This window comes from Apus apus, chromosome 3, assembly GCF_020740795.1.
Source record: "Apus apus isolate bApuApu2 chromosome 3, bApuApu2.pri.cur, whole genome shotgun sequence".
Classification (NCBI taxonomy): Eukaryota; Metazoa; Chordata; class Aves; order Apodiformes; family Apodidae; genus Apus; species Apus apus.
The window spans coordinates 27,933,086-27,956,182 of NC_067284.1; the positions used below are offsets into that span (position 1 = coordinate 27,933,086).

The following is a 23,097-nucleotide window of genomic DNA, read 5'->3' on the forward strand; positions in this document are numbered from 1 at the left end:
AGATGTTATTAACTTTACTGGTTGATAGATCAGAAAATGGTTAAGGGATGCATGTCTCCAAACAGGAGAAAACAACAAAAAAGAAAGCAACAAAAAAACACCCAAATAAAAGGCAATAAGAGAGGAGAAATGTTGATGCATTTCATAATTCATTGTGCGCTTGTATCTTGTAGAAGAATGAATCTGTAGCAAAAAGAACTGGAAAGATTTGTTATTGTGAATTGTGCTCTCACTGACTTTTTAAAGCTAGATTCAAATCCATACATCCATTTGGTGATATAATCTAATATCGCTGCAGCATTGCTCATATCAAAGCTCTGAAAAAACAGTGAAAGCCTACTGTGAAATCTAAACATTGAGTACATCTTGAGCCTATGTTTACAAATATGGTATTCATGATCTGGAATCCAAACCAAAATTATCAGTTTTTTTAATTACCAGCTACAGGAGACACACTGTCAAGAAGGGGTGGCTTCCTATCAGCAGTTCTGCAAAACTGGACTATCAGACGTGTTTCTGAATCTTATCTGTCAAAAATCCCTGCTCATGTTTGAAAACCTCGGTCTTACATTTATATTCAGGCAAAGAAATGTAAATTCTCTGGTTTTGTGCTGTGGTTTTGTTTTTGGTTTTGTTTGTTTGTGGGGTTTTTGTTGTTTTTTTTGTTTGCTTGTTTTTGTTTTGTTTGTTTGTTGGGGGTTTTGTGGTTTTTTGGGGGTTTTGTGTGTGTGATTTTGGGTTTTTTTGTGTTTGGTTTTTTTTTTTTGTTTGGTTTGTTGTGGTTTTTTTTTTTCAGAACTGGAGAACTTTCACAATCGTTAATGCTTTTAATAAGGGTTTAGGTTGAGGAATTAAGTTGCCCAACTATAGATTAAGATATCTAGTAGTATTTTAAAAAATGTTGGCTGTTTTTGTTCTAACTTGTGCTTGTTTTCTTTAATGTAGCTGTTTGTCACTTCTTTACATCTCTTAGAATGTAAATTGCTTTTGCCACAAAAATGTTTTTCATTTGTGTTTGTGCCCTGTCAAGCAGTGTGGGCACTTAGGGACGTGGGGTTTGAAGGCACTCCTGTGCTGGTGCTGAGAGCACCATCCCACAGCCTTGAGTGGGATACGACCAGTGTGAATGCATTTCCTACAGCACAAAGCCTGCTGCAAAGTAGGTGGCTTCCTGGTGGATTCATACAAATGCTGCAAGTTGTCCCAGTTCCATGTTTTGCCATTCACAGCTTTTAATCTTTGTCAATTTAGTCAGTTCTTCTTCCTCAAAACGTGTGGACTTTCTAAAGCAAATAAAATAAAAATACTGTTCCTTTTAATCCAGTATCTTATCTTCAAAAGTAAAGAGTTCAAGAGTCTTCAGAGAAAGAATTAAATGTATACCAAAGAGATAAGAGCTCTTAGGTCCGAAGAGCTATCAAAAAGCTGCTGCTTAATTTTCGTTAGATAATAATAAGATATTAGTATATTTTAAAATAATCTATCAGTATTACAAGTCTTTATTTTAATAATAAAAAGACTGTTATTCCCTCGCTACCAATCCTCCCATGACATAACATCACATATTTCTGGTCAAAATGTTATTTCCATTCCTTTGATCAGCAATTCCCTTTTAAACTATTTCTTTTCAGCTCCTTCTTTGATCACCTTTGACAGACAGCTAGAGGATGGAGGACTAGTGTATTTAGAAGAGCAAGGAAAATCTCAGGATACAAAACATATTTATAGGCAATACAACACAGACATGCCTCCAAAGTAGAAAGTCAAAATAAAAGAGAAGTGCAAGGAAATGGCAGATGCAAGAAAAATTGGCTGGTGTGTCTCCGGTGCTGCAACTCATACTTTGCTTTGGGGTTTCAGCAAACAGCATCTGCGTGAACCCTGATGGCTAGAAATCAATAATATAGATTTCATCTGCAAACAGATGCAATCTCTGCCTGTTTTGTGGGAGGAGCAGCTAAGACCTCAGGCAAACACAGTGTGTGACTTTCAGGTACGCCCAGATTTGCCATGGGGAGTGTTTGCACAACCTGGCAGGCTGCTTTAATTTCATAATAAGCACAAAGGGTCAGATAGGAGGGGGATGACAGCTGTAGAAGGACAAATTTAGAAGCAGAGTGTAAAATAATGAGTTCATAAACATTTTATGTAAGTAAGTCTTTAAGAAATATTAGGAGAGGAGTATTGTTTCTTGGGGAGGACAGCTGGGTATAAGACACTCTTGAGCTATCAACAGGCTTAATTTTAAGGTCTTTTATAGATTTCTGTTTCCTAGTCACTTCTGTTTCAGCCTAATGTTGTTTGCAGTTCTTTCCTTCCTTTTTTCTTGTTTATTTTTTCCTGGTTTTTCTTTATAGCTCTATTCCAGAGATAACAAATTTTCCCTTTAGCATCAGCATGTGATTTCTCGATGTTGATGGATTTTTTATTTCTTTTTGCTTCAGTTTTCCACCTGGAAATAAAGATAGTATTGCTTAATAATCTGAGAGGATGTTACAAGAGTTCTGGATGATTTAAGAGTTTTTCAGACAGGCTTACCTTTCATAAAAGCAAGGCTAAAGCAATAGGTGGGGAGGAGAGTTTTAGAAAAAAAAACATAGCAAAAAGTGAAATTGCCTTTACTTCCCTCTCTGCTACAAACTGTATTTAGGGCTTTTTATGGTAGAACATGTAAATCACATTTTTTTTACTGTAGCACAACTGTGAAAACTGCAAACAAACTCACTCTGCTGTTCCACAGTGTCTTTCACTTAGTTACACATTAACAGATGCATAAGTTGTACATTCACATATTAAGATATCATACAGTTTTAGAGTTAAAGTTAAAGCCTCCTTTTCAGTGTGTTATCACTGAAATAAGCATATACAATTTTTCTAAAGTAAGGATTCCTTATATAGAACTCTAATGGCTTATAACATATTGGGCTGACTAGAATGCAAACAAATATTTAACTTTAATCCTAATAGACTACAGATAGTATACATACATATTGAAATTTTAAGATTAAAGGAGTACAGTGCTTATACTCAGTAGTGCTGGTACAGAATGTTTTGCATTAATGGTATCATGAGAGCTCTCACACGCTCTTGTCATGGCAGATCTGGCCCTACCTATAACAAAAAAGAATATCTTTTTACACATTGGATCAGCTTGCAAACTGTTTCTTCCTCCTTACAGTTCAGCTGAACAAGTAATAAATGACATTCAACTTTTCCATGATTCCCCTCTGATGTCCCGTTCAAAACCCCACCCTGAAAATGAGCCTATTTCTGTGTGTGCCAGATGCTGTGGACCTACTTCTTCTACTGTGTATGTGATGTTTTGCTTTGACTTGTGGTTGTTCTTCCTGGCAAAAATACATTAACTTTCAGACTCTTAATTTTGAGGGGACCAACGTTTTTTTCTTTTCTTTTTTTTTTTTTAAAAAGCAGATTTTATTAGGTACTTTTGTGAGAAACAGTAATGCAAAAAAACATCAGGTTTTACCATTTAGATATATAGATTTATGTACACTAATGATTCACATGTCCTTCCCCCTACAATTTTCAACACCTTTGCTATTGTTTTCACAAACTGCTCTTTCCTCTTACATTTTGAAAAAAATACAAAGGCAATTGTAATAAATCCTTGCATTGCTTCTCCTTGACTTTCCAGCAATTGCTTCACTTTTTGGCTTAAGACCCAGCTGTCTTCTCAGATAGAAGCACACTTCTTGATCTTTCAGATTCATCCTCAGTGTTGTGGTCTATCAAAGAGATATACCAAATGTCACCACGGCTCAGTGAGCACCACTTTAAACTGCAGGTTGAGAGTTTAAAACAACTTTAAGAGGCTGAAGGGAACAGACAATGCAGAACTTGTTCTAGACAGCTGCACTCACGGAAGTTAATTAATATGCCAAATGTTAAGTTTATCTTTAACTAACCTGCCTATTCCTAAAGAAGGAAGCACACATTTTGCACTTGTCTCAATGTTAGAGTACGGCTGTGGTGCCACGTTTCCCGAGCTCCACCTAGGCTGGAGGCACTTGACATCCTTCGCCATATGGGAACATTCTGCCAATGATAATGTTTGCTCTGTGGTGTTTCTTCTGGGGAACTTCAGTGTTGACAAATGTTGGGTTCATCAAATTGAAGCCTCCTCAGCCACACCTTCGTGGGGACTTTCAGAAACAGCAGCCACTCTGACCAAAATGTTTTATCTCAATAAAGGACTGTGAAAAATAACAGCCCCTCTCTGAGAATCCCAGTAGGCTTTACAGCTTCAGACAGACACTGCACTCAAAATGCTATGTTATGAACATCAGCGGAGGGTGGACTTGCTCTTGTCAAAGTCTACCTGGCCAAAGGTTAGTAGTCTAGTCTAAACTAGTCATCTAGTCCCCCTCTGTAATCAGCAATGAAATACAGGCAGCTCCAGAAGTGATTCATGCTTCATACCCAAATCTATCTAAAGACAGGATGAGTCACTGGCTGCAGAGGGAGCTGCTGGGGGATTAAAGTTAGATGAGGTGCCTTGTGCTGCTGGACCTTGTTTGTGTTAGCCTGCCCTCATAGCAAAGCAACACACCTTACCTGTAAACTACCTACAGGCCCTGCTGCATCACGTCTCATTCGGAGCAGGGCAGGAGCATGCCCCTGGACAGTCACAGCAGCTCACAGGACAAGTGCTGGCAGGTTTAGCTGCCATAGCTGAGTCATGCGGCTGAACCCTTAGTACCAGCATCTGTTTGTAAAACTGGCTCTGAGATACTTCTGGTAAAGAGAATTATTATTCTGAAAGGTTGTGAGTGCTTTAGAAACGTTGCACAATTTCAAATAGCTCAAGGTATTACCAAGTAACTTAGCACCCCTCCTCTTGACTGCAGTATCACATGGCTCTTTCTATCTGCAGGTACTACCAATAGTTAATTAATTACTTCATTAAGCACACAGAGAATCTTGGAGCTTGAAAAGCAAAACATTTTATAGAGTCTGTATCTAGTCCCTATGACTTCATTAAAAAGATTCTCATATCAGGCAAACTGACTATTTATAATTAACCCAAATATTCCATGTGACTTTTCACTTTATTGCTGATTAATTTTCTTGCATCCTCCACGCAGTCAAAAACCCCATTATCACAGCTACATCTTTATTCTTTCCACAGTCTGGGAGATTTCCAGTCTATCTCGTTCCTTGTGCTTTTTAATTTTTGAGAATTTTTCTTGAACTGATTTAATTTTCACTTCCTCATTCAGCTATTGGCTTTGCTTTTACTTGTGCTGGATATTTTGTTACGCAGCATACTTCCCCCTGTGGAATACATCTATTTGTGTCTGAATATTTTGTATTTCCGTTGCACCATCCCATTTGATTTCACCCAGAATCAGCTGTGTTTACTTCCTGCTCAGATGGAATTTGTTGTCTTTGCTTTGTGTTTCATCCTTAGTCATAGTGGCAAAGATGTAACCCTGACTGTTCAGACACCATCCAGCTGTGTCACTGAGCTTAGTCACAACAAAGAGAACTGCTATGGAAGGCTGTGAAGGCTTTAGGAAATGAACATTACCAGGTTCTTAATAATGGGAATACTGCTACTGGGCAATGTTTATGTTTCATAGTCATGCCTGGAACCTTATCACACTGCATACTATACACTTAAAGCAAAACACAGCATTTACCCATGGCCAGGCACACCAGATACTGGAAGTTCCTCATGCCACTCCCACCTCCCTCGCTGAACCATGAACTTGAATGAAGAGCAGGCTTGAAGAAAAATATAAAATTAAAAACTGGCATTCTTCTGTTTCTTGTCCAGATTAAATATCTGAACAGTCCTGAATGTTTGGATGTTTTTGACCTGGATCATAACTTTCTATAAGAACTATGAAATACTTTTCTTTGAAAAGAAATACATCTAGGTAAGAAATATACCTAGATATACATTAAAAAGATAGATACCTAGAAGAATTTTGAGTAAAATCAATTGAAAAGAAGTACAGAAGTCCTTGGTTAGGGTTTCTTTTGATTTAAGAATGAGCTATATCATTTTAAGATGGACTCAAGATGGAAATGTTTATTTGAAATCTGTCTAGAAGGACAAATACAGAATTGTTTGAAATGGTAGAGCATTTATTTAGATGAAGATAAACCCTGTCCTCTTGCTTTAACTTGCTGGTACGGATTCTGCTTACGCAGTGGGCATGTGCCTTGAAGCTGACAGAACTACTGTTGAGAGGATGAGCTCTAGCAAGTGGGTTTAGAGTTCAAGTCAACCACCCCCTCTTACTAGCAGGCCTCCTTCACAGCAGCCCCCATGCCTGCATCATCTCCTGCCACACACACAATGAACTAAATAAGTGAAAATCAAAGAAAATTGGAGTCTCCAGGCTATTAGTCTGTTTAGGAAGTTACATTGAAGGTCTGTTTGCAGAAATTACACATTTTTCACTCTCTTTATAGTAACTGACATGAAGGAATTAATCCTTTTCTATAACAGAGTGAAATAATGGAGACCTATTCTTGCTGCTGCCACAGCAGATGAAGGCAGCTCTGGGGAGCTCATGTTGAACCCGGTAGATGTCTGGAGAGTCAATTCAGCTTATTTTTGCAGGTGATTGACTTTTGTGTGTGATAAACTGCTTCTTAAATTTACTTTCCTGGAGAAAATAAATACTGAGGAATGGCTAGTCCTCAATAAATGAGGGGCAAGCCCCATCTTTCCAACAAATTCAAGGTATATGTCTCTGTACTGGGTTGCACACAGAACCGCTTCAGGACCTTTTCCTTTTTCAGACCTGTTGCTGCAAAGCTTTCCCAATTTGCTTTCACTGGTCTGATGTTCTCTTTATTTGGCCAGACTGAAATTCCTAGAAGGTTTAAACTACACTACGCCATTAATAGATCTCTGATTTGGCATTTGATTTTGTAGTAGCTGTGCTCAGAGCTCTTTGCAGACAAGTGAAGTGTCACACCACACCTCTGAGAAACTTCTCATCTAAAAGGCCCAAAAGCAAGCCAAGGATGATGTTAGAAACAGGTATCAAAGAGGAAAACAATGAAAAGTGGTGCTAAGTTACGCAGGAAGAGTTATGCACATGACAGGACTGGAACATTGGTCTCTAACCTAGTAAGCCTCTGCTTAACTATGCAACTCATTCATTTCTTGACTGTTTAATTTTTAGTTTCCTTGGGGTAGGGATAGAAAAAAATAGAGTAGAAGAATGTAACACCTAACTGGAAATGTTATTCAGAAAAAAAAGACGGCACAAGAATGAGGATAAATAGCATGCTTCCTTTTTTAATACTGTTGTAACATGAATGAGTTTATTGGAAATACAAACACTGAAAGGGACTGTCAGGGAGGGCATAAGATGTGCAATTCAAACTGATGAGTAACCGTGGAAGTGGTTAAAACTTCCTACTCACCAGTGAGAAAAACAGTGATGTAAGAAGAGGTTGGGTTGACAGGAAGGAGTTAGGGCAACGTTCCCCTTTGTGTGCTCAGCTGTGCCCGCCTCTTTGTGCATGAGTCTAAATCTTAGCTCTGGTTGTTTTCACACTGTCTTATGTTGATCATCACTTGTCAATTATTGCTGCCCTTTGCTTCTTGCTACAGCCCATGAAAAAGTACAAAACTGGTACTCTCATGGGGCTGTTCCTTATTGAGGCAAAGTGTGAAATCCAAAGAAGCAAAGCTCTTAGATAGTTTTATTATATTAATTGCCAAAGCAAGACAACTCCCCTACAAATGTGCAAACTAATTTTACAGGATTTTATGTTCTTTCAGGAGCTAGACTGATTTCTAGAGATGGATATATGTAACTCACTTAGATCTGGAGATTGTTTTTCTCTGATACTATTCGTTTTTCTGGTTTTATTGGCAAGTATAAGTGATCAAAATTCTCAACACCTTTTGTCATGGAGAACTTCCTGGACTAAGCTGCCTATTACACCATTGACTGCAAATGAGCTGAGTCATTCTTTCTAGGTCAAGATGGAGCACCTCCCTCCAACATTCTGCTTAAATGAATTGATATAGTCTCCTTTAGTCCCACAGGATAAACCCAGGATAAATATGGCCCAATCCCTAAACCTTCCCAAAACCTGGAAGTATCTCTTTGGAGAGTAAAGCTAAGCCCTGTATTTGCTTATTTTTCTGCTCTTGACATAGACTGTTCTTCGTCAAAAGTTCTTGGAGATGCTAAGTATTGGAGTTCTACGTTCAGAATGCACCAACATCTACAAAACACCTGAAAATGCCTTTTTCCAATTACTATATCTTTAGAGTTTCTTTCCAACTTGTATTTATTACCCAGAGAAAAATCAAAAGAGAAGCAGTGAATCAGTAAGCTATGGACTTTAAGAGGTTGCTTACACCAGACAGTCTGTGAACAAAAACTTACAAATCTTTATTTCTGTAAGAAATTCACCCAACTTCATAAAATGTGAGACAAAGACGCTAAATGAAAAAGGGCTTTAAAATAATGTTCTTAAAATGCTAAGCTGGGCTGTAGCCCAAGGATATTCCATGGGCTATGATGGCTCGTTCCACTCCAAGGCAGCAAAGACTTGCTATGAGATATTAACCTCCATAGAAAGGGGGATGCACAAATTGTCACCCCTTTCCAGACTTGCTTTGTATCTTGCACTGACACAGGTCAGCCAGGGCTACTGTGGGGAAGGCTACATGTCAATGATGATAAAGCTGCTCTTGGGTTTTTGTGGAAGAGCCTAATTTGCACAGGCATCATCAGTTTGTTCTACCTCTAGTTATGTTCAAATGCTGGCTGGTGAAACAGTGGTGGCTGAGCAGTTTAGACCATACCAAAATTGTAATTATGCAAATGGAGTGCATTGGTCTCTGGTAAAAGCTTTTTGTACCCCAGCTGTTATTTCTGCTGCTTTCTTCACAAAATACGTGCACAGGGGATTAGTATCACATACTGAATTTTTTTCTGTGGAATCCAGTCAAACAACAGCTTGTTAAGAAGATTCTAGAGACATGTTTTTTCCAACCAGAACTTGAAGCTCCTTGCCACTTTGGACACTGGCTGTGATGAATATGAAATATGCAGCACACTGTAGCTTTTGACAGTGAGTAAACACAAATATAATACTGAAGTCTGTAAAAAATAACTATCCCACCCATCTTTTTAGCCATATTCTGAAATGAAAAATATTAAAATACCATGGAACAGCCCTTGACTCATTTATTTCAAATTTACTGGGATTGAGAGCTAACACTCCTTGTGAGTGCTACCTTCTTACAAGATCGCCTGCCTAAGTTCTCAGCCAGGGGTCTGGGTACGGTCCAGGGAAGCATTATGCTTTTGGATGCTCACAGTCTAATATCAACTCTAGTCACAGATAAATTAATTCCCTAGTGGGATTAGATATTAGGAAGACATTCTTTAGATATTTGGATGATACTCTTTAGTGTGAGTGTGGTGAGACACCAGAACAGGTTGCACAGAGAAGTTGTGGAAGCCCCCTCCCTGGAAGTGTTCAAGGCCAGGTTGGATGGGGCTTTGAGCAACCTGATCTAGGTGGGAGGTGTCCATACCCATGGCAGGGGAGTTGGAACTAGATGATCTTTAAGGTCCCTTCCAACACAAACCACTCTGTGATTCTACGATTCTAGCTTTAAAATTATAGTACCCCAGTGGAGACATCAAACTAAGAGTATACTGTTTTTTAAAAAATATTAACTTTCCAAGTGGCATTTTTATTTGTATGTTTTCAATAGTATACAGGTTCTTTCATAGGAATATAAACATAGCAACTTAGAAATGTCCATACCAGATCTGACCAGTACTCCATTTCAAAGGATTCAAAAGCAGATGCAAGAAACTTCACAGGAGGCAATTACAGGACAACCTACTCCCAGGAGAAAGTTTCTGCTTAATCTCCATTCATGTAATGTGTGGGTGATTTCACAAAACATGAGGGCTTATATCCCTTAGAAAAGTAATATACAAGTTATAGAACAATCTGTATTTCTTACTTATACATTTATGTACAGAAATATTTACAATATATTGCAAGAATTACAGTCTCTATCTCATGCCTTTATTGCAAACACTTGCTTCCAGGCCATAAAAAACAGACTTTGTGCCTGTCTTCTGTTACACTACAGCCATGGACATTGCCCCTTGTCACAGTGTTGGAGCACCTTGAAACTCTTGGGTGTAAATAGCAGTTAGCTGCAGGCTTGCACTCCATTTGACTATGTTAGTTTACACAGCTCTAGTCAAACAAAATAATTCAATTCGTGGCTTGCCTTTGCCCTCAACCCCAGTTTTAGGTTTTCCAGAAGACTGGAAAACCAACTCTGTTGCTAAAAGTTCTGTTCATTCCACAAGGGTCATTCAATTTATCACTAAAGCTGAAAAATGTCACCTCTTCAAAAGCACGTGGTTTAGAATGAAATAGTAAAAATAAATCTTGAGATTTCTTTAGAAGAATATAGGAAGTGACTAACAGTAGTAAGTTTTTCTCATTTTAAGGGATATGATGGAAACACTCAGTAGAAGGAAGGAAAAGCCTTTACATGTAACAGTAACAGGAGCTGAGCAAAGCCCAGAGCTTCTTCTTTGGAAAAAAGCACCAAATTACCCATCCCCAAGAAAGGCTGTCATCTACTGTCATTCCTGGAATACTGGGAAAGGTAGGTTATTAGATTACCCAGAAGGTATTCCTAAATAAAGGGAATCTCTAGCTTAACAGAAGAACTTAGACAGGTTCACATTGTCTATGAGGTAAATGACACCTCAGAGAGGCTGGGAGTCCTATCAGAGTTTGAGCAAAGCCAGGGAAATTTTGCCACAAATCCATGTGGAAAGTCACCACAACCCTGTTAAACCATTCATAAAGATCAAAAGGAGGATTAAAAAATATCCAGAATGGGGCTAGTTCTGATTTCACTAACCTCTGCCATACAACTTTCATCAACTTTGAGAAAGGCTGATCTTCAGTACTTTGAAGTAAATTAAGCATATTGCTTCCTAATGTTGAAAACTCATGACCAATGCATCTTTCTTAAGTTTCAAGAACTGCTCAACTAAAACAGCAAAAACAAACAGAAGCCTGAAAATGAAACAAAAAAAATCCTTAGAAACAAAACAAAATAAATCTCTTCTCCTGTGGCAGGGCACTGATTTGTAACACAAAAATATTTTTCCAAGCTGTTTATAGTCATCCATATTTTCCAAGAAAAGTAATCCTTAGCTCTGACAAATGCTGGTAAATATTTACGTGGTACAGCACCTAGCAAAGTGAGTATGAAAAGAACAGATACAACAGGTTGTGCTCCTGACTAATAAACCTGGACTGTATCCCTCAAAATCCTGCACCTTAAGTGCATAAATCTTATCATATTAGCAGCATCTTGGGTTGGAGTTTTCTGAGAATCAATCCTTTAATAACGTAACAAATACACATGGAAATGTTATTTAACAGAAACATCCCCATTTTCTAGCTTCTCTCTGAGTTTGCAGAAGCTCATTTGCACCAACTATTTAGTTTTCTCCTAAATGTAAAGTGGGTTCAACAATTATTTTATCTGGAATTGCTATCTATATGTCTTGACAACTTCAGACATGTACATAACACCAGAAAATGAAGACAAATGCCCTGCATTCTCAAACTGTTTCTGTAATGGAGAGCTAACCATCCAGGGACTGACAAGCACATTTAAAATGTATGAAAATGCAACCAGGGTGATCTTGCTGTGAATTTAACTGATGTTGACTAAACTGCTTGATGAGCGCTTCAAGGGCAACTCTTTCAGTTTGTGTAGGTCAAAATAGGAAACTGTTCCTCCTACCACTGGTGTTTTATTGAATCGTCACCGCTTACCCTCATCCTTTCTGCTACTGCAGGTGCATTTACTGGGAGCAGCAAATACTTGAGCAATGCAGCTCAAGTGCTCACTCGAGCTTGGCACCCACCGGGCTGCGCCAGCAGCTGTTCTGGGCCAGGAGAGGCAGTGGCGGGAGCTGCTGTGGTGTGGGCAGAAGGAATGCAAAGAATGGGAGCTGATGCTTCTTGTCTCCTCACACCACAGGCCTGGTGGGCAGGTAAGCTGGACACGGCATCCACAGTGACACAAAGTAAACATTGAACAGCTGCGAGACCCTCATTTAACATCAAGACCCAGCAAGTCACCATGACACCAGCAGGGCCACTCTCACAGATGGACATTGTTGGGATCGAAGGGGGAACTGGCTTTGGCTTTCATCAGGAAGTTCTTGCATTTTCTGTGGTTGGCAATGTCCACAAAGAAATATATTGATGCAAGACATTTTCTAGCATGCAATGACAGATTGGGGTAAGTGTTTGAGCCACACCCAGTAAATTCCTTGAGTTATTGTAGAAGCCCCATTCACTACACTGATACTCTTAAAGTACCTTTTATCAGCTCTTAAATTATGTTTAGGTCAGATAGTCCGAACGAAGCATTTTCTTGAAGAAACTGAGTAAGATGAACTGGGTATCTCATCCCATCAGGATATTCACCTGGCATGGCTGTGCCCTAACGTGCCTTCCTGTCTTGCACTGGAGGGATGTCACCCTACACATCCCAAGCACAGCCTTACTCCAGACCCATGCTAGGGAAGTGTGGCCTTACATTGCCTGGGATAGTTTCCTAACATGGTTCTGTGAGACCACTGCTCACACGGTGTATAAAATTAAATCTGTTAAACCACAAGCTGCCAAACCTTGCAATGTCAGAGTAGGAAACGTATTTCAAACAACATGGAGGTGCCTATGTATATGTGAATTGTACTGTTCCCTAGCGAGGCAGTAGCTATGCAAACCCTCCTTAATTTTTGACTACCTGTTTCTTGGAACCATGCTCCTGAAAATATGTTGGGCAGGGTTTTAAAGGCCATTCCTCCCCGCTGGCTGAGCAACCTGTGTGACAGAGCAAATTAGATGGATACAAGGTACTCTTAATTTGGCTCTCACAGAAAGAGAGGCTTGGCAGGAATTTAGCTTACAACATGCTTGCCAAGTATGCCAGATAAAACTGACAGAGTTAGTCTTCACCAGCCAAGCAAATAACATCTAATGATGTCAGGATGAGCCCTGGTCAAACAGCCCTGGTAAGACAGAGCCTTTGAACATCCGGGTGGAGCCTGTCTGCCTGCAAGGAAATGTCTGACCCAGAGGTCATTACCACTTCATGACCACTTTCTCCCCCCATCCCTGCTGACAAATTCATTGCTGGAAAGAGACAGGTGCATTAACACAGACCTTCTGGCACAGTCTGGAATGGCATCCTAGGGCTGTGAGCTGATGATGAGTCTCGCCGTGGATGGTAGCTGCAGCCACACGTTGCTTTTCCAGGAGTTTGGTTTCCCGCTGCCTCGCTGGGGCATTGTTCACAATCTGTGCTTCTGATCATGCTTTTGGTCACCTCTGTACTTGTGACAAGAGTGAGGCTGCCAGGGGATGGGGGCAAGGGTAGAAGGCAATAATAAAACGCTAAACTTGGACAAAGTAGTCATGAGCCAGAGGAGTGAAGAGTTTCTTCCTGTGTCTGGTTTTGTTCAACTTTCAAGTCAAGGATCCTGAAGAAAGAGGAAAAAAAAAATGTTTCATTTATTATTTATCACTTCAGACACACATGAAGTGATATTCTAAACCTTTTATTCAGCTGCTTATGGTTATTGCAAAGTTAGTAGATTCACCTCCCAGGAGATTTCCACTTGAAAAATGAACATCTGCTTAAGAATGGTGCTGAAACTGAAGGCTGAACAATCTTGATTCAACCCAGGAAAGAGAATGCAGAGTGAGCTCCCTTCCTAGGGTCAAGTGGGATTGACAGCAAGAGAAGCTGAACTGCAGGGGTGAACCCAGGCAATGTTCCACTGAGAAGCAGCAATGCCCGTTTCACTGAGGACCTTGGTTTTCTAAAGCTCACAACCCATGCTCAGACTCTGCAGTCATCACTCTGATGAAACATGTTAGGGAATCTGATCCTTCAAACAGCTGTTTTATTTACATGGTGCTCACCAGGTCCTGGAGAACTCATGAAAAATTAAAAGGAGAACTTAAAATATGAATGGGATGATCACAGGTCCATAAAAGCCCTGCAATTCTTGAAAGGTGTTTTACTCATAATGTATGCTGGATTTTAGAAAACAGGTTTCTGTCTCTTTTCCAAAGAAGGTGCAACAGTTTTCAAGCCTCTCTGTAAAATGAGGAAGGTGTAAATCTCTATGTAAAAGGATGTACCTGGGAGCGTCAGGGAGAGCACATAACTCCAACATGCAGCAGAGGAGTCCACTGCCCATTAATAACCAGTAAAGGAAGCTAAACAGAGCCAAATACATGGATACAGTGAAAACATTTAGATATCTAACTCGATGCTGCATTGTCAAAGAAAGAGTAGAACTGAAGGAAAATGTGAACATGTGGGCATAAGGAAATACAGGATTCATCTTGCAACCATGTGGTGACAACCAGTCTCAGGTTAAATTCTGTGCCAGTAAATCTAAAATGTAACTTATGGCAACTCTTGATGACTCTTGTCTTTTATTCTGGATGCTGTGTACTGGTAGTTTTAGATGACCTGTCTGAACTTTCTGCTTCTGTGGCCTAAATGGTAAGTACATTCTCAGTTTTCAGAAATTAGCCTGGAAGCAATCATAGCCCTACTGTTGAGGTCTATCAGCTGAGAGTCAGACCTAGTATGTTTAAAATTAGGTTTATAATATTGACTCTATGGATCAGTGTTTCCTAGGCTGACAAAAATTTTGGTGCCAAAGGAAACTGCTGCCAGTGTAAAGCACTCCCTTGTTCTTGTACTAGAACTACTGCAGAATGACCATATACTTAAATAAGTTTGCTGTTTACTCCACAGAGGTCTTTTCACCTAGGCTACATGCTGTGAACTTTAATTTTGTCTCACATACCGAAAATAAAAGCCATTACGTGAACTCAGCCCCAGGAAAAGAGCTTCTGCCCCTCCTGCCCTTGCCTTTCCTCTGGTGAAGCACCTCCTGTCCTTTGCCTCTGCAGACTGCATGATCTCTGGGTGGTCACTAGCATCTCCTGTCTCAGCTGTGGCACTTGGACACACTTAGCACCATGCAAATGGATGGGGAATGGGCCAACTGCTCCCTCTTGAGCAGGCTCTGTGGTGATGACCATGGTTCTAGCCCTGGACTATATCCCCAGTAAGGGCATTTAGGAGCATACAGGCCTTTATTTTGCTTTCCTTATGGAAATGTGTTTATTTTTGTTATGTGGCTCCTGTGTGCGGTGACATCTGCCTCCCATCCTCCACTTTTAGTAAAACCAGCAGCTGCAACAAGCTTCATAAACCACCACCTGCATCATTTTGTTCCGTGTGTCTCCCTTGCCTTTTATCACAGAAGGATAAGCAACGAGAAATGATTGGCTCAAGAGAGCCCTTTCTTCTCTCTAAGGTAATTTGGAAAGGATCTGTCACATAACAACACTTATTTAAGTTGTCAGCCAGATACCTGACAACTGTGCTTATCTACAAGGGCTTGAAATGTTTGTGTGAGAACTGCTCTCTCCCTCTCTCCCCTCCTCCTCCCTCAACTCACAGGAAAAAGTAGGCTTTTGAGTAAAATCTGAATTTTATTTAAAACAAGATTCAGGTAAGTAAATGGATTTTTGCCTTATATAAATAAAAGGATTGGAGAGCAACAGCCTCACATTTACGTAGGAAAGAGGCTCAAGCACGACGTTTCTCCATGTTCATAAGGCCCACACTCTGTATCAGCAGCTGTATCTACACTACACGACATTCTTCTCATGCACCCAACTGTCAGAAAACATACACGTAATCCTCCACATCAAGATCTTCTCACGCAATTTTTAAATACCGCACTGTAAGCTGAGGTACTTATCCTAAGGGCTTCATGTATTGCAAGGAGTAAAAGCTGTTATCTACTAGATCATCAATACCACAGGCCCCATGAATAAAGTTCTTTTTGGGAGATCATATGCAAAATAAAGCCATGTTGTATTAAAACCAGGATATTGGCTTTTACCAGGCTAAAGTTGTTCTGCTTCTGTCTGTGAAGTAATTGATTTACAAGACTAGATGCCACACATTTGTCTTAATTATCTTTAGTTCAAAACAGTGAAGTACCTCTCTAGCCAAGTCAAACCGCACAATTGATTTTCAGCTACTGGTGCCAAACTGCACAGCAAATCCCACTGCAGAAGACCCAGATCCACTGGAGTCAAACAGGATGGAAACCTTCAAACCTGTGAAATACTAGGGGGTCACCTGGAGCAAACTTTTATGGTTCCAACAGGAAGCTGTGGGGAAATAAGAATGCTAGCAGAAGCACTGACTCCGGTTTGCTTTCCTGGTACTTGGGGGGGCCTATATATGAGGGGAAGGGAGAGAGGGGGAGAGTAAAGAGAGAAAAACTGTAGCAGTAAAGTATAAACACAGTGTATGTATAATTAGTAATAGTTTCAGTTCAGTCTGTTATCTAAGCAACTGTAATTAAGGGCTGAACACTTCTCTGGTTTTTTTCCTAGCATTTAATACAGTAGAAATAGTGTAAACAAGCTATTTATAAAATCAGGAATCTGCAAAGGAGGGACATCCCTCATAAACACTGACTCTAATTTCACACGGGAGGCTGACCTAAATCTGACAAGCTGTATGCATTTGTTTGTTGTTTTTTTTTGCAATGAGCTGGACTCTTTGCAAAAAGGCCATAATGGAACACACAGTATATTAAATACATTTTCCTTCTGCTCTTCATGGAAAGACTAAAACAAACTAAGGTAAGGTAATCACTTCTAAAAAGGAAAGATACATATAAATTGGCGAGGCTTTGCACACACCTTGAGTTCACCAGGCTGCAATGCATGCTGAAAGAAGCCATCATGCCAGCTCCTGCATCACCTTGTTGTTCTCCTTGGCTTTCTTACATGTGTACAGCCACTTGATTATCCGAGCGTTGCGCTCAATCACGGAAGTGCTGCTGGGGACCTGCTCTGTGAGTTCATCCTCCAGCAGCCCCTCGTCCCCACTGTGCTGTGTGAAGTCACTCTCCGACGTTGCCACGCTGGTGCTCCGGATCTTGAAGGAGATGTTGTCAGACACCACGGAGAAGTTCTCTCTCCCAAGATCCTCAATGACCTCCTGCTCCAGGCCACAGTACTTGAAAAATGTATCAAACTCAGAGAAGGACTTGGAGTAGCGAGAGCTGATGTCCGACTGGGAGCGATGGAGACCTCTCCTCTTCACCTCCTTGCCCTCCTCAGGAAGCGTACTCAGTTTTGAGGGTCTCTCATACTCTTGTGTACATAGCCCTGGGGCTTCACTGCTCACAGCAGCGGTGTGCTCTGCTCCGTGGTTGCTCGGCTCATGGTCACTGCCTTTTGCTGAGAGAGACTCTTTGCCCTCGTTGGCTGCTGTGTCCTCCATGAGTCTGGGCATCTCAGGGGAAGCCAGCTGCTTCTCCTTTACAGACCCTTGGAAGATCCTCCTCACCAAGCTCCCCCGTGAGCTGTCCTGGCTTTGACCTCTCCCAAACTCGCATTTCTGGCGGTAAATCACCAGGGAATCGGGCCGCATCTGCCTCTTGGGGGTGCTGCGCCTGGCTATGGGGGGGCCGTGCTGCAGGGGGGCACGGCAGGAGTACACCGCCTTCGCCAGCTCCAGCGGCTTCGCACCCTTCCCTCTGCCAAAGTCCCTGCTGACTGTTCTGCTCTCCACCGAACAGGTCTCGCTGCTGCTCTCTGAGGCTGAGCTAAGCACGATGACGGGCTCCTGCCTGGTGCTGATTACCTGCTGACTTTTCACGTACTTGGCCTTATCGGCTGCCAGCCTCTCCACGGCACTTTTCCTGCCCGGGCTGCCTGCCTCCATCTGCCTGCGCAGGTACTCGGGACCCTTGTTGAGGAGCCGCAGGGTGAGGGAGGAGTGGAGGTCGGAGATGGCGTGCATTCTCACGGCCCGGCCGAGTTCAGTTGGCATAGCAATTTCAGGGACGCGGATCCCGCTTCCAGTCCTGGGAAGGAAGGAAATAATAATTAAAAAAACAAAAAAAAAAAACAAAAAAAAAACCCCACAAACAAACCAAAACAAAAAGCAAACAAACCGAAACAAAAAGAAGTAGTTAGACAGGCAGGGCGAGGCGCGGGAGGCGGCAGCTGCGCTCCCGAGGCCGCGCCGCCCGCCCCTGTCCCGCTGCTGCCGTCGGGGCTCCGCGTGCGCGCGCTGCCGGCCGCCTGTGCGCGCCCCCGCCCCGCGCCGCCCCGCGCGCCCGCCCGCGCCTCCGCCAGCCCCGCCGGGCCGGGGCGGCCAATGGGGGCGAGCGGGGCTGCGGGGCGCGGCCCCGCCCCGCCTCTGCCCGCGAGCGCCGCCCGAGCCCGCACCGGCCCCGCGGCGCGCCCAGCGCTTCCGCCCCTCCGGAGCATCCCGGGGGTGCCGAGCCTGGAGAAGAGAAGGCTCCGGGTGACCTTAGAGTGGCCTTCCGGTACCTGAAGGGACTACGGGAAAGCTGGGGAGGGAGCGTTGAGAAGGGCGTGTGGCGGCAGGATGAGGGGTAATCGCTGCAGACGGAAGGAGGGTAGACTTGGATGTTAGGAAGAACTTAGAGTGAAGGTGATGGGGAACTGGAACAGGTTGTGCGGAGAAGTTGTGGATGCCCCCTCCCTGGAGGAGCCGGACTGGATGGGGCTCTGGGCAGTCTGGTCAAGTGGGAAGCGTCCCTGCCAGTGACACGGGGCTTGGAATTAGATTATTTTTAAGGTCCCGTCCAACCCAAACCATTCTATGGTTCTACGATCTCTAGGAGAAAGGGTGCTGATTCAGGGCCTGATCCAGCAGACCACAGTGCATCCTTCCTTGGGAAGTTAACACTTTCCACTTCTCCCTTAGCAGCCTTTACAAGACCACAGGACCCTGCAGGTTTTTAGTGTCTGGACTTGCTGGGGTGCTGTGCTGAAAGGCATTTCTGCCACTGTAATTTTTAGGAAAGAAAATGACTCAGGCTTCCAGTCTACACTGGTGGAGCACAGTGGGGTGGCTGGGGCACAGTGGCTGCCCACTGCAGTGGGCACAGTGGGTGGACAGCAGCCACTGTGCTTCCAGCTGCTGCCAGCAGCACTCTGCCCTTCCCAGGGCACCAGCAGCACCAGAAGGACATTTGTTCTCGGCCCACAGCTGTGCTGTGGAAGAGCACGTGTTAAGTGTTATGGAACGGGGCATAAATCTGAATTGCATGTTGTAAATCTTTGCCCTACAGAAACACAGGGCGGGTTTCCACAGGGGCAGAATTCCCAGCAGGGCCTGGCAATTCTGAACAGGCAGGACAGAGCCATTGGCTGTAATTTAAATACCTGCAAATGAAACACGTAAGTCGTAGGTAATCACCTGGTGTAGTCTGAGCCTCCAACTTTTACCAGTCATCTCATGTCAGATGCACCTCCCCATTGTCACTAATGAGTGAGTTATAGATATTTTTTCTCCTTACACAGAAAACAACAGGCACATGCCTGCCTTTTGTTGGACTGTGGAAGATAATGGTCCAGCTTCCCAAACACATTGCAGAGCACCGTATGCTCATTTTTGAGTGTTATGAGAGTAAAGTGAGTTCGTCTTTGCCCTCAATGCAAAGGGATGAAGCTCCAGACATGCTGAAAGTATTGGCCACGTTTTAGTCTACTGCCCCAGGCAAGCCCATCAGCCCTGGGTGAGATGTTCTTATTGTGACAGGGGAAGGTTAAGAGCAACCCTGAGGCAAGAGTTTAGGCTTGCTCTTCAGTGAAGACCTGCTTAGAAAAACACAGAACAGAAATATTCTCTTGCCAACATAGTTCTACAGCTGTTTTTTCCTTTCATTTTACATACTCTTTGTCCCTAGACATGTAGGTGTAAGACCAAGAAGCTCCTTAACACACACTTCTGCCTGTTCCTGGTAAGGATCCCAGATGGGATGCTCACCTGAATCAGGACTAAAATTCATAATATCCTTCAATTTAATTACTTGTGGATATGTAGGATGGACATATTTTTTTGGAAAAGAGTTGTTGTTTTTTTTTTCTTCTACAGATACACAAGTAGAGCTGGTTGACAGAACAGCTTACCTAAAAATTAATGTCCCCCAAAACTGAGAGATAATAATAAAAGTATAAGCACAGTTCATTACCAGAGAGCCCTTGCCAGCTCATATACAGATGTGTAAGAGTGTAGTTAATATTGTTACATATTTAAATGCTTCATGGAAGGCTGGCCTTATAGAGAAGGCTAATTTATTATGACAATTCATCTTAGCAAGAAGCCAATAGATGTGATGAATTTAGTAATGAGCTTAAAGTTTTATTCCCATCCACATTTTGACAAATTTGTCTTTTTTTCCTTCAACTTTTTATTTGGAGTTCTATGACACTCTATAACATAACAAGATATATTCACATTACTCCATGCATTTTAATTTGTGTTTGTTACAGTTTCTTTTACCTTGTATCTTTAAGTATTTACCAGAAAATCTCAGACATTATTTGTTTGCACTCATTTCTAATAATAAGAAAAATGAATTTACATGAGTATCAGTAAGACTGGTCTTATTAAGCAGCTCCAGTTCATCTCTCTATCAAAGCTAGCAAGAGCAGATATTATTTAGTTTTGTCACTGGACAACAGCTTGGTGTTTAGAGTTGATACACAAAACCAATAGGAAAACATGGATTGTTTTGGATGAAGAAAAGTTTTTTAAACATAAATATATTTATATAAAAATATAAATATAAATATAAATATAAATATAAATATAAATATAAATATATAAAAATATATATATATATTTCCTTTAACTTTAAACGCCTTAGGTTTGGAAGGCATGCCTGAAAGAGAAACCTGGACACTTGTGATAGAACGTTTTAATTTTCAACCATTTTCCTCCCCCTGTCACTAACAAAGGAAAATGTGAGTTTTGATTTTTCACAAAGTGCATGTCACGAGAAATTTCTCATGAAAAATCTCAACAGCTCTTTTCAGCTGACTTTCTTCATATGTGAGGTGCTTCTTCCTGCAAATCTTGGGTGATGACAATGACATTTAATGTGTGAGAAGAGACTTCCTAGGATCTGAAAGCACTGTGAGAAACAACATTTTTCAACTTTGTCTCATAAGCTACATTAGTATAGGAGCTACACACCTATGTGCTATTTTAGAGATATATAGGTCATGTATTTAAAAGCTTAAATACATTTAAGTTTAAAATATGTTTATATCAATATATCTGTATTTATATCTTGGAATTAGGGCTTGTATTTATGGATACACTGTTACAATGTTCAAAGAAAGAGTCATTGCATTTCTTCTTTCTGGAAAGCACAGTGAAATACAGTGTATTGTAACAGACTTTGCCTCTGGCCCAGCACAGGCTTGCAAACAATAAAATGAAAGAAGCAAGGGGCACAGCAGCACCCATTGCTCAGCCTGTCAGCTGACATTGGTCTCTTTCTGGCGGTGATGCATTAAGCAAAGGTAAGAGAAGCAAACCCTGCACACACTAAGCCTTAGCTGACAGCATTGGTTTTCCCACAGAAGGGGAGCTTTACAAAAGAGCTTAAGACAAACCAATTTTCACTCTTTTTGTATTAATAAGAGATATGTCCAGGGCTTATTTTCCTGCTGCTGGAGACTGGAAATCCAGTAAGTGAGAGGTGCTGCAGAGTGACTGCAGGTAAAAAGTATAATGTGTGCAAAGCTTAGGTCTTTGCTATCTACTGCTCCCACCCCATTCCCAGTGTCAATGACACTCCTTTGATTTATAGTGGTCAAAGGGCAGAAATGAAGTAGTGACAGTGGGAGGTAAAAAGCAAGAAGAGAGGATGAAAGAAGAGGAAGCCCAAGCCCTAACAGAAATGGGACACTCCCATTTTGGAGTCCCCCAGCACATCTGTGTCCCAGGACTGTGGCCTCTTCCCCATAGCAGCTCTAGGTGCTGCACTCATGCATTGTCTGCAAGTCAGGAGCAGCCTGGAGCAGAGGGTGGTTCACTCCCGCTGTGACATACTGAGTGGGGCCACTGGGTGTCCTGTTTGCTGCATTTGGGTGATGAAAAGCAGCTGCAAAGTGCAAATGAATAGTTCCAAACCAGCTGTCTCCAGAGGGGAAATTTAAAGCCCTTCAGCATGAATCATAGAATCATAGAATGCCAGGTTGGAAAAGACCTCAAGGATCATCAAGTCCAGCCTTTTCAGGTAATACTGTAGTTTATATGAGATGGCTCAGCACCCTGTCAAGCTGAGACTTTAAACTGTCCATTGTGGGGGAATCTACCACTTCCCTTGGGAGACTATTCCAATATTTGACTGTTCTCCTGGTGAAAAATTTACCTCTTGTGTCCATTCGGAATCTCCCCAGGAGCAACTTGTGCCCGTTACCCCTTGTCTTTTCTGTATGACTCCTGGAAAACAGGGAATCTCCATCTTCTTGGTAGCCACCCTTTAAGTACCGGAACATTGTAATAAGTTCTCCCCAAAGCCTTCTTTTCTCAAGGCTGAACAAACCCAGCTTTCTCAGCCTCTCCTCATATGGCAGGTTCTCCAGTCCTCTGATCATCCTTGTGGCCCTTCTCTGGACCCTCTCCAGCCTGTTTATACCCTTTTTGTAGAGCAGGGACCAAAACTGAACACAATACTCCAGGTGTGGTCTGACAAGCACTGAGTAGAGTAGGATGATGACTTCTTTACCTCCGTTGGTGCAGCCCAGCATCCTGTTGGCTTTCTTTGCCACTGCAGCACACTATTCACTCATGTTGAGCCTGTTATTCACCAAGACCCCCAGGTCCCTTTCCACAGGGCTGCTCTCCAGCCAGGTGGATCCCAGGCTAAACTGAGCTCCTGGGTTATGTGCAAGACCTTGCACTTCTTTCTGTTGAACTTCAAAAGATTCCTGCTAGCCCACTCCTCCAGCCTGTCTAGGTCATCCTGGAGGGTGGCTCTTCCTTCTGAAGTGTCAGCCTCTCCGCTCATCTTGTTGTCATCAGGGTGTCATGATCCCAACATCCAAGTCACTTATGGAGATGTTAAACCAGTGAGGGTCACGATTCACCCTCAGATTCATACAATAGAAGACACATACATGCTTGCAAAC

General features: G+C 42.1%; 1 protein-coding gene across 3 annotated transcripts; it reads right to left on the minus strand.

Annotated features, from left to right (window-relative positions):
• Window positions 1–2,127: 2,127 nt before the first annotated feature.
• Window positions 2,128–18,212, minus strand: FAM110C (family with sequence similarity 110 member C). 3 transcript variants are annotated; one of them, XR_007889016.1, is made up of 5 exons: window positions 18,093–18,212; window positions 16,831–18,002; window positions 13,243–13,559; window positions 2,539–3,746; window positions 2,128–2,452 (listed from the first exon to the last, which is right to left on the minus strand). XR_007889016.1 is itself a non-coding variant. In XM_051614602.1 (3 exons), exon 2 carries the CDS (start codon window positions 17,966–17,968, stop codon window positions 16,871–16,873), a length of 1,098 nt encoding a protein of 365 aa, XP_051470562.1. In that variant the 5' UTR covers window positions 17,969–18,002; window positions 18,093–18,212; the 3' UTR covers window positions 7,257–13,559; window positions 16,831–16,870. The 3 variants fall into 3 exon arrangements, 1 of the variants encoding a protein (XP_051470562.1); XR_007889015.1 differs by lacking the exon at window positions 2,539–3,746; XM_051614602.1 differs by lacking the exons at window positions 2,128–2,452; window positions 2,539–3,746 and having other exon boundaries at window positions 7,257–13,559.
• Window positions 18,213–23,097: the final 4,885 nt, after the last annotated feature.

Coding starts and splice junctions, on each gene's coding strand:
- FAM110C (XM_051614602.1), bottom strand. CDS start 17,968: ATGCCAACTGAACTCGGCCGGGCCGTGAGAATGCACGCCATCTCCGAC.